Here is an 18,550-nt window from a genome sequence, read left to right as displayed (position 1 = left end):
ATACAATTCATATGTACATTATTGATATATCATTGAAACTTTGGTAATGTTCATTGATATATCATTGAAACTTTGTTGATAATTTCATGAGCATATATTATTTCATTGATATAACATTTCTACCAGCCCACATGTTTTCTTAATCCATATATCAATAACATATAGCAATGGCATACCATATATCAATGACATCTACCATTCATATACCATATACCAATGAAATATATCATTCTTATACCATATACCAACAAATATACCAATGAGATGGGCTCAGTCTGACTAGAGAGGAGTGTAGTGCGGGTTGATTCACAAAAAACATAAGGATCTAAATGAAAAACTGTCAAATGCTCTAGTTCTATCCATTGGATTTAAATCAAGCGGTCTAGATGGCTCTGGAGCACGACACTATTTGGGAGCACCTCATGCCTCGGAGCACTAGATATTCTCTCCACACGTAAGAAACCGCAAGCCGGTCACAGATTGTCATCTTCATGAGAGTAACATATCTGGCTCAGAATCCAATAGTGAATATATGATATGGGAATAGCAATGTCTACCCTAAACAGATTGTCATCTTTATAAGAGCAAAAATCTAAAAGGATATTCCCTAAAATAGCAAATATCTAAAACCAAAATTATACCTAGCTCGGAATCCAATAATAAATACTTCATATACTCCATATTTGACAAGGAAATATACTCCATATTTGACAAGGAAATAGCAATATATCTTTCCAACCTCCTATATTTGCAGCCAAAATAAATGCATTTATTATACCCATTACTGCAAATAATTAATGGCAGGCATCCAAATATGATCTTTTGGATTATAACAAGTTTATTCACAATGATTTGGAGTTTTGAGTAGAAATGTTTCATGAGGGAATACCCAACCGGGTAGGCCCAGGAGGAAGATATTAGTGCCAAGCAGACCACAGAGAGAAGCCTAGGCCTCGTACGACGAGCAACACTTGTTCTACAAGACAAGGGACGTAGTCGGTTTCAATGAGACTTAGGATAAGGCTTGTAATATACCCTAAGCTGACCGAGTATATAAGGTCGGCAGGGACTGCTCTAGAGGGTACGACATTAATGTACTCTCTCCGATCCATATTACTTGTTGAAATATTACATGTATCTAGACGCTTTTTAAACATAGATACATTCATATTTGGGTAAATTTGAGACAAGTAATATGGATCGGAAGGAGTACGTACGACATTTGGCTTGTGATGTATCGGCCTTGCTGTGTGGCATTCCGTTCTTTCCATATATATTTTTGTTGTTGTTCTGCGCGTGTCCTCCCTCCTAAAGTGTACTCCAACGAGCCGTTTTGGCTGTCACCGAGGCATCTCCTTTTCCGGTATAAGTTGGTTTATTTTGGTGGTAGACGTTGTGGCAACTACTCCCTTCGTCCCATATTAACTGACTTAAATTTGTTCAAATATAGATGTATTTATACCCAAAAAGTGTCTAAATACATGTAATATTTCGTCACTTAATATGGGATGGAGGAAGTACTGTCTGCTAGGTGGCTTTGAACTTTTGAAGTGGTATTGAGGTAATCGGCAAGGATGATTGCAGAAACAAAGACGGTGTGGTGTCTATTCTTTGAGGCTTCAGCCCGCAGCTTCCGTATCGGCTATCCAGGATCAAAACCTAGGTCTTGCCATTGTGTCGACCTAGGGAGGATGACGTCTCCCAAGTTCTCTTTTTGAAGGCAATGTTATCGGACATTGCAACATGATGCCTGGGTTAAATCTCAGGCTTGGCCCTGTTTGGTATTTCTCCGATTCTAAATTTTTATCGTTGTTTTAGTTCAAATTTGTACTAAAACAATGACAAAAATTTAGGATCTGAGAAAGTACAATTTAGTGATGGGGGTTTGAGTTATATCCCTTGACGGTGGCGTCGTTTTTTGACTAGTGCGCTTGCAACACCTTGGCATGTGGACGATCTCCTGGTAAGCCTCGTATGATCGATGTCAAAAAACAAAAGCCTCCTAATAATTTATTGGAACGTCAGGGTATCCAAAAGGAAAGGGAAACAGCATGAAAGAACATTTGTGTGTACATGCTGGTCCTCCAATTCCTTGACAGCACCAAATTATCCCCGTTCTTTCTCACCATGATCAGCCGGGGGAATGGGTTCCTTGCCCAGCTCTTCGTCCTGACTGACAACCTTTGGCGCATCGGCTTCTTCTTCTTCCTCCTTCTCATCCTCCTCCTGCTCTCTCGCCTTGCCCCACAGCACCATGTACAGCCCCGCCACAATCAGGACAGCACCAAGCACGCTGCAAAACAAAAATGGCATCACATCACACGCGCGCACGAGTCGCAGTGAGAAACTCGAACAGAATCCACATGCATCATGTACATTCCGAGGTGCAGGGTCTCCTCAAGAACAATGGAGCTCATGACGGCGACGAAGACGACGATGAGAGGCCCGAACATGGAGACGTAGAGGGGCCCTTTCTTCCGCAGGCACCACGACATCAGCGGGAATGCGGACCCGGAGGCCACGATACCCTGCGCGCATCAATCAACCAATCAAGAAACTAAAAAGATCTGAAATCAACATGAATTAAAATGATGCATGCTAATTTCAGGAAGCAGTGATCCTGATAGGTCACTTGATTGGTTACCGCGTAAGCCGAGGAGTAGAGCCTGACGTTGAGCCCGAGCCTCCAATGGTCGGCGTCCCGGTGCATGCAGAGCGCGAGCAGAGTGGACTGCATCGCGCCGAAGACGCACACCAGCGCGGCGATGGAGTAGTGGCACGGGTAAACCTGGCTTACTTTGGCCTGGATCGTGAGCCAGATCGCGAAGCTGAAGCAGCTGGTGATGGCGAGGAACGAGCCGAGGATCCGGGTGCCGGCGGCCGGCGGCGGGATCAGGAGCTGCTTGTGGTTGCCGTGGGCGTGGCTATTAAGCCCGTGGGCCAGATGGTGGAGGAACTTGATCTCTGGGCCTTTGTAGAACGTCAGCAGCATCGCGCCGCCCAGCCCGACCAGCGTTCCCCCCAGTTTCGCTCGACCGCTGGGCTTTTTGAGCTTCAGGGTCTCCATCCTGTTCTTTGGGTTCAAAAATTCAATTTGGACGACAACCAATGTTAATGATCCGTTTGGGGCCTAGAAATTTATCGGAGATTGCAGTTTTCCAAGAACAAGAAAAAAAACAGGTTATTTTCCTTGGCAAAGCCTTCAAGAGTTTGTCGGACCAAAGTATTTTTGTTTGAAACTAGAATCAAATATTGGTAAACAATCATCATAATTTCATGAAATTTCCAGTGAGGAGTTGAGGACCAAAGTACTTTTGTTTCTGAATTTTAAACACTGACAAAAGCCAGCATAAGATTTAGTGAAACAAATGGTGATGTAGTACGACCTGCTCAAGATTGCAACGATGAAGGTAGATTGAGGGGTGAGGTTGCTGAGAGCTGTAACGATGGTCGTGGAATTCGTCAACTTGATGGCAAACACTAACAGGTTCTGATTTATGGTAATTCTGCAGGTGTATGTGAACAAAGAATGTAGTAAGTACAGTCACATACAACAGAATTAATAAGCCACACTGTTTTTTTTTCGGCTAATTAAAGAGACAGGATTATCATACTTCAGTAAGCAAGGTCACCAAAGGGAAGTTACCCGAAAAGTCCACACAAGAATAACCCTGTCGCCACCTTCATGGTTAGTGGTGGCCTTTTCTTCCTAAAAATCACACAAACAGCCGTGTTAATCATATCTAATAAAAGTATGCTAATACAATGAAGGTAAATGGTTAGATACTACTGGCATTGTACGGAGGCATCCATCCATTCCATTCCATTGCATGCACCTCTCGAGGAGGAAGGCGACGGGGCAGAGGAAGGCGGCGCCGAACATGAGGCGGTAGGCGACGAGGACGCGCTCGTCCATGCCGTCGTCCAGCGCCAGCTTGATGAAGATCTGCAGCGCCGAGAAGATGAACTCCACCAACACCATCGCCGCCGCCGGCCTCGCGGCGTCAAGGGCGCCACCTCCCGCGCCGATCCCCATGATCGCTACCCTAGCTGCTTACTTTGATTCTCCTCGAATGCACTTTCAAAACAGAACAAAATCAATCCCCTTGGAATGCTTATGTACAGACGTATAGGGTGTTAGCGAAGCGCCGGGGGTTCTCTTGTGTTTTTGGTGAAACCGAGGCCTGTGTCGCGTTGTCCGTACACAAGCTTTGCAAGAACCTATGAACGCGTCTTCGCGCACAGGGACATGTACGTGCGAGGACGGAGAGCGGTGGCAGGCTGACGTCATGGCACAGGTATGCTGCTGCCGCGCTGTACGGTCGAACTGGCGGCCGGCCGGGGCGCGCGTCGTCGGTTTTCTCCAAGGCTGCAAATTTTTTCAGACTTGTTTCCAAGGAAGAATATATAACCCCAAAGCTGCCAATTTTGGAGACTAGTTTCCAAGGAAGAATATCTCCACGGCTGCAAATTTTGGAGACTAGAGTAGTTTCCAAAGGTGTCTTGCTCTTACAAGGAAGGATGAATACCTGAGCAACGATGTACAGTACTTCAAAAAATCTGACAGTAGTTTATTTCCTCTCTAAGATTTTGGCGGATTTTACCGATTCTCTATGTAACTGAACTTACATAGTTTACATACTTACATGACACTTCCGGACTTGCAAAAAATTTCTCCAAAGAATGGAAATGTTTCTATGCTCGTAAAGAAAGAATGATGCGCCGTATGTGGACGTTAACTCCTTCTTGGAGTGTCGTTGCACTCAAAGATGTCTGCAGACAGTTTTGCTTTGTAAATGTTCTCAAATTTCTGAAGGGCCTGTTCTCTCCAGCACGAAGATGTTTTCCTTGTCATCTCTTCCGATCCGTAGGGACTCGTCGACATATCTAATCAAAATTTGAGGAGGAAGACTGTCTGACTGTGTATGCAAACTCGGTAATTTGCCACTTCTATGTGTAAAGGTAGAAGAATAACAGAGAACATAAAAGTGTAGCAGCATATGGTAGTCTGCACTATCAAAAGGATACGTTATCTCGAGCCAACCTTCAGGATTAAATATAGCAAGGAGCATGTCATAGTTCTTCTGGAAGATATTCATCAGCTGCATAGCCCAATGTGCAAAACGGTCAAAATAAACATTAGATAAGTGGAAGTCCAGGGTATTATTCTTGTTCCTCAGATAAACATAGTGAATTCTTGTTCCCCAATTGTCTCTGTCAAATTTTCGTGAAATATATCAGTAACTGTCCCTGGATTTTATTTTACTCTTTTGGGGGAAATTGTCTCCTGAATTGTACGCTTGTCCCTGAATTTTAAATCCAGGAATTTGTCTCTCTATGTTGAACATTAGATAAGTGGAAGTCTAGGGTATCATTCTTGTTCCTCAGATAAACATAGTGAATTCTGGTTCCCCAATTGTCTCTGTCAAATTTTCGTGAAATATTATCAGTAACTGTCCCTGGATTTTATTTTACTCTTCTGGGGGAAATTGTCTCCCTGGATTGTACTCTTGTCCCTGAATTTTAAATCCAGGAATTTTTCTCTCTATGTTGCCTTTACAGCTAAGTAGTGTTCCATTAATATTCACAACTTTCTCAGGATAACAACGTCATTTGTTTTGGCACTGATCATAATGTTTACCTGGTCCGGGGTGATTGTTGAACTCTGAAGCTTGATACCCACTCTCTGAAACAAGACACTACAAGCTGTGAGGAAATTACAGGCTCTCAGCAATCAGACTGAGGAAATTTTTTAACAATAGATGATACGGAGTAAAAGAGAAGTCCTTACTGTTTTAGTAGCGATAGTGTACGATGCTTCGATAGCAAGTTGCCCCGACAATATCTTCAATGCTCTTGCGCTGAACTTTATGACATTCACCGCCTTTTCCTTTGGGTGTACAGAAGTGATGCTAAATCTCCATTTATTTCAAGATATACCAAAATCAAAACATACTTTGTCGGCAAGTACAATCTTTAGAATAACACTTGGTTTCAAGAACTCCTTATACAGTTAAAAATACAAATCTGACATGCTTGCCATTGTCTAAGAATCCTAATGTCACTGCATTCAAATTGATTCCAGCACTATCATTCAAAATCTAGTCAAGAGAGGTACAGAAGTTTTTAATGCTTCAAGCTTGGTGGAGAAAAATGTACTGACTGGAAAACATATGCAGGCCGAGGTACCGACGACAGAGGTACGAAAAGACTAGAAGGAACCGGCAAAAATTACAAAATGAGCTTGCCAAAATTTCGTGGACAACATGACTAACCTCTTTGACATCAATTATCTGGAAGAAATCCCCTAGGCTGATGAAATCTCGTAGGCCCAACTTGGTTCTCCTTTTCCCCAGTATCGAAATTGTGCTATAGATGAGCTTCCAACATCCATCTACCTTCCAACGTTCTCAACACCACACTATCAGTATTTACTAAAAATAACTAGTAAAATATTTCTCTCTTTTCAAATTTTGCAGACCAAGCCAGCATTACTCTTCCATATATAGCTAGCTAACAGAAGTTACAAAGGTGCCAAATCAGCAGTCAGACTTAAGCTTAATGATGCGATAAGAATGCAACAACGCTTCAAATTGCCGTAGCTGAAAACTGCATAGGATAGCGTACGTAGCTGAATATTATGTACCTTGTCCTGCAGTTTGTCAGTGGGATCCGGTGTAGGATTCCGGGACTCGAGGAGCTCCACCAGACCATGAATCTCCGACCTCTTGGCAGAGGTTATGCCGAATATCCCTCTGTCGACACCTTTTTTGTTTTGTTTCCAGAGCATACAGACATGAAGCAGAGCTCAGTTCAGAACCATCGTCAAACACTCAAACAGGCACCAAAATGGCAGCAAAGCAACAAAACGGCGCTCAAACCTTGGAGAGCTTGGTACAGCGCGGCCTTGGCGTCACCCAGAGTCTCATAGCGAGGCAAGCCGTGGCCGGGAGGCACAGCCGCGGCTCTCGCCACCAGCGCCGCGCAGCGCGACCGCCGCCGCCGACTGCGGCACCGGGGCAGCAAAACTGCCGAGAACGGTGCTCCCCTGCTTCGGGTCGTGGCCGTCGTAATGCAGCGGCAGTGAGCGGAGGGGGAGAAGAAGAGAACGGAAGCTGCCATGGCACAGCAGGCAGGCTGAGTGGATGGCGAGGCGAGCTCACTCGCGGGGCCTAGTCTTCAGCTGCTCCATGCTGATGCTGCCTCCCTTGCGCGCGCCCATGCGGGAGGCTACAGGGAGACGTGTTAATACTAGGTGGGCGGGGCTGCGAACTGTGGCCACAATCTGGTAGGATAACGTTGTGCTCCTGAGAGTCCAGCAAGAGAGGGATCAGAAGCTCAGCACATGAGCCCGGCAGCGAGCGTACTGCTCAATGGCAAATATAAAAACATGGCGTCCATCGGTGGCCGCTATATAGAGCCGGATCTCGAGCCTGCGACATGTGCGAACAACAGTGCAAGACAAATGAAAGTGCATCACGCAATGGCCGGATCTTGAATAAACAAAGGAACTGCAGTAGATGGGGTGATAACGAAACCATATTGTGTGCACGAGTTACAGGCTACACATAAACAAATCGAGAAACAAAGGGCACAATGGATCAACGGAAATCAACATACCAGAATAAATCACGGAGTAATATGTTAGCCGGAAAACATTGTACTAAAACAGTATAAAAAGCAAGAGAAGCCTGTGCAGACAAATCATCCAAGAAAAACGTGAGAAATCAAACTAGTGAGGACACAATAGCGTTACCGAAGTTCAAGGCCAACTGTACAAATGTATATCATTCCACAAAGAAATATTATCACTCTAGCAAATCAAAGAAAATATCAAAGCCGTGACTGCTTGAGTGAGCGGCAACTCACCAAGAATAAAATAGTATAGTACACGAACCCACTGACAACCTAATTAGAATACTCGGTCAACTGAATCATTGTTTGGTTAAACATTACCTCTGGCTTCAAGATAAGTAATTTATCATGGTATCTCAGAAAACAAGTTACTAGCAATTCCAGTTTCCAGAGATTTTACAAGTAGATAGTCCCGTTCGGCAGCACCTGTACCCCCTTTTATCATACAACACCAGAAACATGGATCAAAATTCATAATACACAACAGGACACTAATTACAATGAGTGGAAAGAGAGAGAAAAAAAGGCAAGATGAATAAAGAAATTTAGTGAAGAGACCACATCATGAACAATCGCTCTCTCAGAATCAAGTTCATCGACGTCGTCTGGAGACTATAGGAGAATTTGTACTTGTCTGCTGCCTTCTAAAACTAGGGGAGGAGACTTGAACCGGGTGATGTGGTGCTGGTGCCTGGTAAGAAGAATAAGCTGAAGGTTTTGAGCCTGCAGGTGCAGATGTTGACTGAAGAGTTGACTCCATAAAGCATGCTATATTTAATCGGGTTTTCTCCAGCTCCCCTTGCAGTAGATCGCTCCCACATTGCTGAGCAAGAACCTGAGGAAAACACAGATTTCCAATTATACATAGTCCATTACAAAAGTAAGCTTTCCTTAAAGAGTGATTTGTTCAATCCAACTTAATCCAAAGACCATAAATATAAAGGCGTACTTATATATATTCCACAAAATCAATGTCATGGAACTCTGGTAGATTTGTTTTGTCGTGTATTATAAATTCGTGGACAGGCATGAATCCTTAAGCAGCCCTTTTTGGAGTACTTACAAGCAAATCATCGGGTGATACTGATGGCACTTGTTTATCATCCGATGCAGCATCTTCACTGCCACGAGTAGGTCGACGCTGATGTCCAGGATTCTCCAAGGCTTCAGCCACACTTTCACAGGCTTTCTCCAACAAACTCTCTTGCAAGGATTTCAGAGCTTGCTGTGCCTCAGTTGAGAAGTATGTGTTTAACACAGTTTCAAAATACTCAAGCTGCAAGCATATAACAAAGAGGACAATGCTTAAGTTGACTAATTGGATATTTACAGAGTTAATCTTAAGACAAACAAAATTAACTAAATAACTACCTCAAGCATGAGCTGACAGAAACCATTTGCATCCAACAGTCTGAGATCCTTGGCCTTATGCTCGTAGAAAAGACTAAGAAAAATGTCGATCAAGCCCTCAACCAAAATGTTCATCGTCTTCTCCAACAAAGGCCTTGCACCAGAGTACACCTGAAAACAGGGGCAAAATTAGACCTATGTGAAATAAAATTAATTGAAAGGAACTACAGCAGGTTTATTCTACTGTATAGATTATAGTCAAGTAGCACACATACACAGATAATACAAAATAACATACTCCCTCCATAATTCTTGACGCAATTTTGTCTAGATACGGATGTATCTAGACGCATTTTAGTGCGTAGGTTCGTTCATTTTAGAAAAAAAATTGCGTCAAGAATTATGAAACGGAGGGAGTATTAAATAACAGGTAGAAGCAGATATGAAATGCATGTGGTAACAGGCTATTAACCACTGGCAATACAAATACCTGATGTTTAGGAAAACAAACAGGCCCTAGGGATTGTAATCAGTGTTTCTTGGGCTTAAATATGGGTTTCACAAACTTTAGCTCTGAATGAAATACAATGCTTTGAGTTCTAGAAGAAGTACATAGTGCATGGATTAAGGAGCTTTCCAAAACTATCCAGTTACAAGGAAGAGTCCTGGTTCAGCTGTCACTGCCAGATGCCTGGTCCAGTACTCAATAGCAGCCACCTTACAGACTTGAGGTACCAAACTGTACTAGTTTTTCCAAATGTAAGCACGGGTAGCTTCCACAGAACATGTGCTATATTTTTGTGAATGAGGTCTTTTTCCTAATGCGAGAAATCGAATTCTTCGTGACATGAAGAAATTTTTACCCTTTTCAATCCTTTTTTAGTATTGGAAGGAAAAAAGAAAGATTTTGCGCCAGCTAAAGAGAAGCAGAGCTGCTTGCGCAATAGAAAGCTTTGCGGAAGTTTGGTATAAAGAGCACATGGGCCAAAAAGTAAGAAAATGTTTGATCTCTACCCATTTTCAAGCATGTTATTCCTGGAAAGAACTTGCAACAATAAAATAATGAAACATATTAACATAGAATAGAAACTGATGGAAACCTCTGCATGTACGGCTACAAGGATATGAAGTAAATCAAGAGTTGCATCTCGAATGCCCTGCAAGGACAATGAATCAAATTGGAGTGTAACAAGATAGATAAACATAACATCAATAAGACTTGTCATCCTTTATGATACATACCTTTACTACCGGTGCTGCTCCCCAATTAATCCCAGAATCTAACAGATAGCTCTGTGCAGCACTTCTGATCAAGTTTGACTAACCAAAGTACAAAAATCACGATGAGCAACAAGGCAGAGAATATAATGTGCAAATAAAGCTCGAAAGCCAATAGCCTAGAAAGCACTATCTATTTATTTTACAAACATTTGACCCTTTACAGTAATTATGAGTTCTAATCAAATTGCTTGTATATGGTATACCAAAATAAAATATCCACTACTTAGTCCTCTCAGAGATTATACCACTCTTGATACTGTGAGGAAATATGCAACTTGTATTTCCTAGAGGACAAGGGCCAGTATATATACATATACAGGTGTCGTAATAATATGCAGGAAACCCCTTGTACAACGGGGGAAATACACAACAAAGATATGTTATATGTAAAGCATATACAACTCTAATATATATGACATATCTGGTGTTTGCATAGCAACTCTTCAGCAAATAAAATCTTCCAGATAAACATTGGCACACCAGGATTATGAAGGGAATACACTTTTGGTCATAACAGATCATTATTTTTCAAACATCATAAATAAACTGGTTAACTAACACCAAGTCCTGAATTGTCTACCATACCTTTGCACAAGTATATTGTTCCAGGACTTGATCCTCAAGTCTGGAGAAGGACATCATGAGCTCTCGCATGTCAGCACTACGCTCATCATTATCCCTGTCACAGCAAAACTGTCACTGATAAAGATACCAACCCTCCTTTAAAAAGAAGATAAAATATACATTAAGAATGCTGTCAGAAAATAAGAAATGCTGGTCAGGTACCTGATTGGGGACCAAATGTGCCTATATTTGTTATATAGTTCATCTGAAAGTTCAGCTTTACAATATCCAATGTTACTCAGAACAACCAACAGCTTCTTGTGCAAATCTCCATCCATGCTAGATGTTTCTTTATCAGTACCATTTATATACCCATTCTGCACATGATTGTTCTCTTTATTTGATCTACTCTGAGCTAATTCCCCACCAAATGTCCCCAGATAACCTAATGTGTTTATACAGATTGGTAAGAATAAAGAATGATGCAACAATTGTACAAATTTCAAACGACTCAAATAAATATGCTATAAATCAACATCATACCCGCAAAATCCCGAAAAGAAGTTAGAAATGCGAGTCTAACAGACTCATTGATTTCCTGAAGCTGTTGAGAAATGTCAAAAGACTTAGCAGTCTCACTCCTCAGATTAAAGATCATTCTGGCATAAGCAACATAGATCAGGATGCAGTTTAATACTATCAAAATGAAGGTAGAAGATCTCTACATAGTCTTGTTTATGTGTAAGCTGGTTTCAATTTGCAATATGTACATCTGATGTAATAAGAATTAGATTGCCCCCATTTGTTGCTAGAAACAATATTGTACTCCCTCCGATCCTAAATTCTTGTCACTATGACCACAACAAGAATTTAGGATCAGAGGGAGTACTTACAAAAAGGGAAAATATTTAGACACCATTGTAGTGGACAAAAAGGAAACAAGCGTCAAATGCAAACATTACAACAGGTCAACTACAATGAAAAAAATACAATGCAAAGAAACCTCCACAGGACTCAGAAATACTGAAGCACAAGTGCATAAAACACAAAACAAAATTATAAAGTAAGGTATTAAACAGAAATAAAGGAGCAGGCTTACGATTCGATCCGGTCCATTGCTGAAATTGTGATTCCACGGAACTCAAATGGAAGGCATGAAATTGCATAGAGAGACTTGTTTCTCTCAAGGGTGGACAAAGTAACCCAAGTCTCACATTTTGATACCTCCTTAGTTGTTGCCCGCATCCAAGAACAAAGTCGTAGGATGTAAAGCTTTGTCATTTCAAAATGAAGGGCATGTAACATTTGAACTGCATAATTGTTAAGCACATTCAGGATACAAGGAAAAAATTTGCGTATATGCAATTTTTAGATAATGGTACTGACTGTACCAGCACTTGGAGATGAATCCTTCCCTTCAAGTGTCTGACAGGCCTTAGCTATTTCTTTTATAGCGTCACCCATATATGGACGAAGAATGTTGCACTCCGCAAAATCACGGAATGTATTCTGAACCTGTTTGTGCCAAAGCATGTTTCAAAGCAATCAAAAATACAATCAGATAATAAGTGATCATGGTTTGTGGGGTTAAAATTGCCAAATATTACCTTGGTGTCGAAAGCAGATACAGTAGCACAAACCATACTTGCAACTTCATCAAGACTATGGTTTGTGTACTTTGCCTCCGCACTTTTATCGTCAGTTTTATTTGTACCAGATTTTGCATTCATGTCAGCATCAGCAAGTACATTCCCAGCAGCTGCCTGAAAGGAATACGTAAACACAGCCATGTAATTCTTTTTTAGGCATAAATAAATAAATATAAGATTGATCTTCTAGCTTTCATGTGACTATGTGAAGCAGGCTGCAGGAATCAGGAATCATTTTCATATAAATATTATCAGAACAAACTTATATAAAATTCATTTGAGTTTAATGTTGTATAAACAGGGGGGTGAAAGGGTTTCTAAGTTTCAGCATAACATAATCCATTTGCTTGCATCAATATACTCAAGGTGAATCATTCGCTTTATTCGCTACTATGCGACTAATCTGTTTTTGCATGTCCATACCTTGGCAAATTTTCCACTGAAGACAGATAATGCTAACCTCCAGAATGCTGGAACATGCTGCATCAGTACAACATTTAACCTTCGGATGTAGGTCGCCCTTAAACTATCAGCCTCTTCAGCCATGAAGTTTGATGACAATTGATCATCTTGAAAAGAATCACCAGAATCAACTTCCAACTATGCAAACAAAATAGACAAGGGCCACATTAACAAAAAGAAAAGCCATGAATACCATGTAAATGACATCGGAAGAATAACCAAACACTTGACATGCTGAACAACAGAAAGAAATGCACTTACTGATTTATTTGAGTCTTGTTGCAACTGTCTCCATTTTGAATCAGATAGCACTTTCTCACGAATTTTATTTTGCAAAATCTCCATTCGTGCTTCATGATCTAAGCTGCACTTCTCGAACAATCCATGAATCCTGCCATTCTGATGAAAAATATGGGCATATTAAGTACACTGAAAATATGAACAAGACAGATAGCACACATGATAGCACAAAGCTTTTGGTCAACGGTGGTAACCTGAATATTAAGATAATGCCACACTGGATCAGTCTCGGGTTCCAACTCCAACAGTAGTCGGACAATGTTTTCAAGCTGAAAGTTGGGAACAGAATCAGTAAACAAGTAGAACCAAATCATCAGATAACTTCGATCTAAAAATAGTATAACTAATACAAGTAATAATAACTAAATAATCCGTTTTAAAGCCAGCAGCATCCTACAGTTATCCACTATGCTACAAAATTGCTGCACTATCTGATAAAGCTCAAAGTCCCTTAAACCAAGTTCACAAGGTAAGCCATCTTTACTGTCTAATAGATTCGAGATGTAACAATGGTTTTAAATAGCGCGCTATTTCCTCGCTATAGCATATCTGAAGACCCGGCGCTACATTTAAGCTATTTTTCTCGCTATGCCGCTATTCCCACTATAGCACGCTATCTCCTCGCTATAGCGCGCTAAATGGCGTTATACGTTATTTCGTATACGCGCTAAATATTTTGCATCCAAAATCCAAATAGTACCACGTCGACCTAAAGGCCTAGGCCCAAAATATATCAAACCTGACACACTCAAACGAGAGCGCGATCCCTAACTAGCTCCACCCTGAGGGCAGCGCATTCTCCCTCTAGTTTGGAATGAGTACTTTATGCTATGTTGTTGCCCCGTGGGCTGTGGATGTTACGCACTTTGTTTCTTTAAAACCATGTAGTCCTTTAATTATGCCTAATAGAGATTTATGCCATGGATTTGGTCTTGCGAACGATTGGAGAACTTTTAAGTACGTTTTTATGCCGAAATCTTTAATTTTGGGCTATATTTGATATATTTATTTTACAAAACGCTATTTGAAATAGCGCACGCTATAACATGTATAGCATCTGGAGGAAGCCGCCGCTAAATGTTATAACGCGCTATTTAAAACCATGGCTGTAACCAACACTAAATATTATTTAAGCCATTACTCTAACCTCAGCAAGGTCGAGATGAGGATCTTCCATTGTCTTATAAAGCTTGCCCCTGAATTCCTGCATTACCTTCTCCACTTCCTCAAGTACACGTTTGAGTATTCCGACCTGCAGGTTGTTCATTGTAATACCATGCAATAAACATATAAACTGCACTAAACCTGTTAATTGTGGTATGTGGTGCCTTACAGCAAGGGAAAGCACCACAAAAGTATAATGGCAATGTTGTTAGAACTTAGAATACGTTACTTCAGCATACATGGAGCAATAAACAGTAATGCTGTAATGCTGTGAGAATATGATGGGGATCATTGGTCCATGATTCCCACTAAAATCCCAAAGGTTTTTAAAATACAGATGTTGATAACCATGATAGGGGATTGGCGACTACGACCCATAAGAATGTATCCATGCCCATTCGCATAACTGATAATCATTGGATAATAGGTGCAGACAGAAAAAATTAAGTTGGCTTACATGAGAAGGAAGGACAATTGATTTTGCTTTCTGGTACTCTCTGACAGCTAGATCATACTCTCCTTTCCTAATGTTGCCACGAATTGCACTTGGGAGGTTAAATAGTGTCCGAAATCTCTGAAGCATTCCTTGAACAGATCTGATCTTTTCAGCTTGGGCCTGTGCAAGGCAGTTTACTTTAAGGCTCTCAAGAAGGAACCTTACAGAGATAGCAATCAAAATAATGAAAACTAGTTGCAGAGAAAGCTTAGTTGGTATACCTGCCTCTCGAATAGAGGCTCGAATGCACGATTTGCCACACCGCTGATTTTTGTTGTGACTGAATACAAGTGAACAGTACCTGCACCTTCAGGATCTTCTTCTATCTGCCTAAGTTTCGACTCGATGTCTGCAGAAAAAAATTGGTGTGTTACAAAGAGAAGCAATGTTTGCACAGAATTTCAATTCCATGAACATTTAGCTGCAATAAGAACTAACAAGTAAGTAGTACCTACCATCTATTGTAGTTTTGCATGAGACAAAACAATCAAAGTTCTCCTTGACTAATTGTTTTTTCTGCTGTGTTCTCCCTTTGAGATCAGTTTTCAAGGTAAGAGCACCAGACTCTAAATCAGCAGCACTAGTATCTTTGTGAACCCACGAAAGAAAAACCTTGGGATCGAAATTTGGAGAAGAATATACAACTTTGTCTGCAGAAATACAAGGAATACCTTCTATTAAACAAGTACAATCAAGCAAACAAAGAAAAAAAATCTTGAATATGACTAACAGGCATACCTCGCATACTGGGGTCCAAACCCTGAGACTTCTCCCTTGAAATTGGAGAACTTACTGAAGAATCAGTGATTAGTCGCAGGGACTTATTGTCCATGATACTGGTAAGACAACAAACATTACAATCATGAAAAGGAAATAGACACACTGATACAGAAAAACAGAAAATATTCTTAATTTTCTTGCACAGCACAACACTATTAATGCTCTTAAAGTTGATATTTCTTACTAACCAAATTTCAAATATACTGCTATCAAAGTCCATGTTCATTGCTTTAATAAGGTTTAGAAACACATTATGGTTCAAATTATTTCATACAATGACTGGGCCTGTTCAACCAGGCTTCTAGCTATAGGTAGTGCAACCAGATACCGATGTCTTGGCAAACAACGGCTTCTCCCCTTGTCTTATGGAAAAATACAGGTTGCCTCAAAGGAAGGCAATAAAGCTGATCCGTCTAGCTTCTCTAGCTTTTCCGCAACTTTTCGGCACACGCCACCGTAAGTTGAGTTCTGAGCTTTTCCAACCAAAAACCTTGTAGGCTTCAAGTCAGATGCAAACTTATCCAGAAAACAACATGCCAAAGAATATAGTACTTTTCCAGTTTATACTTCATATGCAATCACAAAAGGGGGTGAGAAAGAAATATTAGTACGAGCACAGCAGAAGGATGCCCATCATAAGCTTCATACTAAGGCACAAGGTGTTTATAGAATAAGACTACTTACATACTCTAATAAACGTGAAGTCAAAGTAGCAAATTTTCTGATACAAAGGATGCACTGTAGGTGAGAACTGAGCATTAGTACCAGCACACCAGCAGGTATTTCTAGACTACTAGCTAAATACCTGTGGTTTTCTATGGGTAAATAAATTAGATTACTGTAACATGTATAGCTAAGTAGCTATTGTTACCGTTCTCTGTGCCATGTCCTTGAAAACTTTGCACACTTTTTTAGATGGTTCCACATGTAAGAAAATGAAAATGGTGGTGGACGGAGCACTTCCACTGATTGAAATCTTTATCGGAGTATATGTAAATACTCTAATAAACGTGATGTCAAAGTAGCAAATTTTGATGCAAAGGATGCACTGTAGGTGAGAACTGAGCATTAGTGCCAGCACGCCAGGAGGTATAGAATACTAGCTAAATACCTATGTTTTGCAACGGATAAAATAAATTAAATTACTGTAACATGTCTAGCTATTGTTACCGTTCTACGTGCCATGTCCTTCAAAACTTAGCACATTTTTTTGAGAAGGTTCCACGTGTAAGAAAATGAAAATGGCGGCGGCCGCGGCCTCCGATTAAAATCTTTGCAGGAGTATAGAAATGATCTCTAAGAAATTTGGAGTCAAAGTTGCTATGTTTTATGCAAAGAATGCATAGGTAGGTGAGAACTGAGCATGAACTGGACTGTAGTTCCTTTACAGATACTTTCCAAGCGGGATATGATTATGGAACACAAAAGAAAACATGTTTATTAATCAAATGTTCGAATGACCCAGATAGTTACCCGAGGCCCAATGGATCCAAAACCTCCACTCCTTTAGGTAAAGTCTGTACACTTGTGAGTGCCTTCCGAGCTGCTGCTGCTGTCTGATCAATTGCTTGAGCACTAGGAGCTGCCCTTGCTTCACGCATTTCCCGAACCCTGCGTGCAAGCTAAATGTAGGAAAGAAGGATGAGCATTAAGCAGAATTCAATAACTATTATTAAAAAATGCAGATATAAGATGATAATGATGTATAGTGAGACACCCAGCTGAGTACAGAGATTCATTTTAACATGATCATTCTATATAGTCATAGTTCAGACACCCAGATATTTGATGTATATGAAATACGTGAATTTGCAACTGGAGGACAACCAACGAATATTATTAATATATTCAGCAACATATAAATCAAACACCTAGCAGAAATGCATAGTATGCATAACCACGCTTGTGCAGTTGTTGTGGTGAACCGAGCAATAGTGTTGTGTCATTGCATGTGCATCATTGGCAAAGTAGTATAAGCACTGGTTTAAATTCTGTGATAGTAATACTCGTGTTCAGCTTCCAAATGTCATGAGGGATACAGCTCGCATGATTAACCGCACGGTTGTCAAAAATCCCCTTGCTCAAACAAGCAGGCCTACTCTGCACTTCTGCAGTACGACGAAACTAACACAGTGCACCACGCAATTAAATTGGGCAAGCTCTATATGGAACCAAAACGATGCTCATGTTCAAACCGAAATGGTAGTACAAGCTTCACGACACTAGCTAAATTTTCCACGATCACACCCTGTTCAAATGAAGCAAATCTACTCGTTGGCTCGTTGCTTTAGAAACCCGCGAGAGAAACACAATTGTCCGGATGATCAAAGCGTATGATCTACACAAACGCCGCACCAGAGATCGAGATCTCGCCAACCCGTACCTCGGCCTCGTCGACGCGTTTCCAGCTCCTGGGTTCGGCGTCGTCGAGATCGCCATCGTCCCGCGACGCCGCCCTCCGGGCCCCGGCACGTCCGCCCCCCCGGGGCGGCGGGGGGCCGCGCTCGCGGGCGGGGGCGCCGTCCTCGTCGCCGGAAGAAATGGAGAGCAGCTCGACCTCGGAGTCTTCGTCCTCGTCCCCGCCGCGGCTGGGCTGGCGCGCCTTGGCGGCACCCCCTCCGCGGGCGTTGGCGCCGCGGGCGGGGGGGCGGACGAGGTTGACGACGGGCTTGTTCGCGGCGCCCGGGCGCTGGTGGCTGAGGTCCCGCGCCGCCTGCTCCTGCAGGGCCATCTGGAGGAGCTCGTCCTCGTCGACATCGCTGTCGCTCATGGCCGGAGGTGTCGGGGGCCTGGATCTCGGCGGGGGGGGAGGGGACGAGATGACGAGGAGGGTCGGGCGAGTGAGAGAGAGAGGGAGAAATTTCGGTGT

At 41.8% G+C, this 18,550-nt stretch overlaps 2 protein-coding genes across 3 annotated transcripts; both read right to left on the bottom strand.

Moving 5' to 3' along the window:
• Positions 1-1,982: 1,982 nt before the first annotated feature.
• Positions 1,983-7,392, bottom strand: LOC100835497 (WAT1-related protein At1g68170). Of its 2 annotated transcripts, XM_003581180.2 has the most exons (12): positions 6,882-7,392; positions 6,647-6,765; positions 6,276-6,398; positions 5,792-5,912; positions 5,642-5,686; positions 5,029-5,102; positions 3,837-4,887; positions 3,647-3,709; positions 3,387-3,506; positions 2,645-3,068; positions 2,377-2,528; positions 1,983-2,293 (listed from the first exon to the last, which is right to left on the bottom strand). In XM_003581180.2, the coding sequence occupies exons 7-12, from the start codon at positions 4,034-4,036 to the stop codon at positions 2,107-2,109; spliced, it is 1,146 nt and encodes a 381-aa protein (XP_003581228.1). In that variant the 5' UTR covers positions 4,037-4,887; positions 5,029-5,102; positions 5,642-5,686; positions 5,792-5,912; positions 6,276-6,398; positions 6,647-6,765; positions 6,882-7,392; the 3' UTR covers positions 1,983-2,106. The 2 variants fall into 2 exon arrangements, with proteins under 2 accessions (XP_003581228.1, XP_024311435.1); XM_024455667.1 differs by lacking the exons at positions 5,029-5,102; positions 5,642-5,686; positions 5,792-5,912; ... (1 more) ...; positions 6,647-6,765; positions 6,882-7,392 and having other exon boundaries at positions 3,791-3,945.
• A 533-nt stretch (positions 7,393-7,925) lies between these two features.
• On the bottom strand, positions 7,926-18,451 carry LOC100821459 (exocyst complex component SEC5B). Its single transcript, XM_003579684.4, has 21 exons — positions 18,065-18,451; positions 17,155-17,303; positions 15,640-15,737; positions 15,357-15,551; positions 15,123-15,250; positions 14,863-15,021; positions 14,389-14,493; positions 13,436-13,510; positions 13,203-13,340; positions 12,903-13,079; positions 12,438-12,593; positions 12,222-12,345; positions 11,930-12,140; positions 11,374-11,489; positions 11,053-11,275; positions 10,852-10,945; positions 10,228-10,305; positions 10,086-10,142; positions 9,007-9,156; positions 8,699-8,911; positions 7,926-8,470 (listed from the first exon to the last, which is right to left on the bottom strand). Exons 1-21 carry the CDS (start codon positions 18,449-18,451, stop codon positions 8,228-8,230), a joined length of 3,276 nt encoding a protein of 1,091 aa, XP_003579732.1. The 3' UTR covers positions 7,926-8,227.
• Positions 18,452-18,550: the final 99 nt, after the last annotated feature.

Source organism: Brachypodium distachyon, chromosome 5, assembly GCF_000005505.3.
Source record: "Brachypodium distachyon strain Bd21 chromosome 5, Brachypodium_distachyon_v3.0, whole genome shotgun sequence".
Lineage (NCBI taxonomy): Eukaryota > Viridiplantae > Streptophyta > Magnoliopsida > Poales > Poaceae > Brachypodium > Brachypodium distachyon.
The sequence above is the reverse complement of the archived record's forward strand: the minus strand, read 5'-3'. Positions and strand labels throughout refer to the sequence as shown.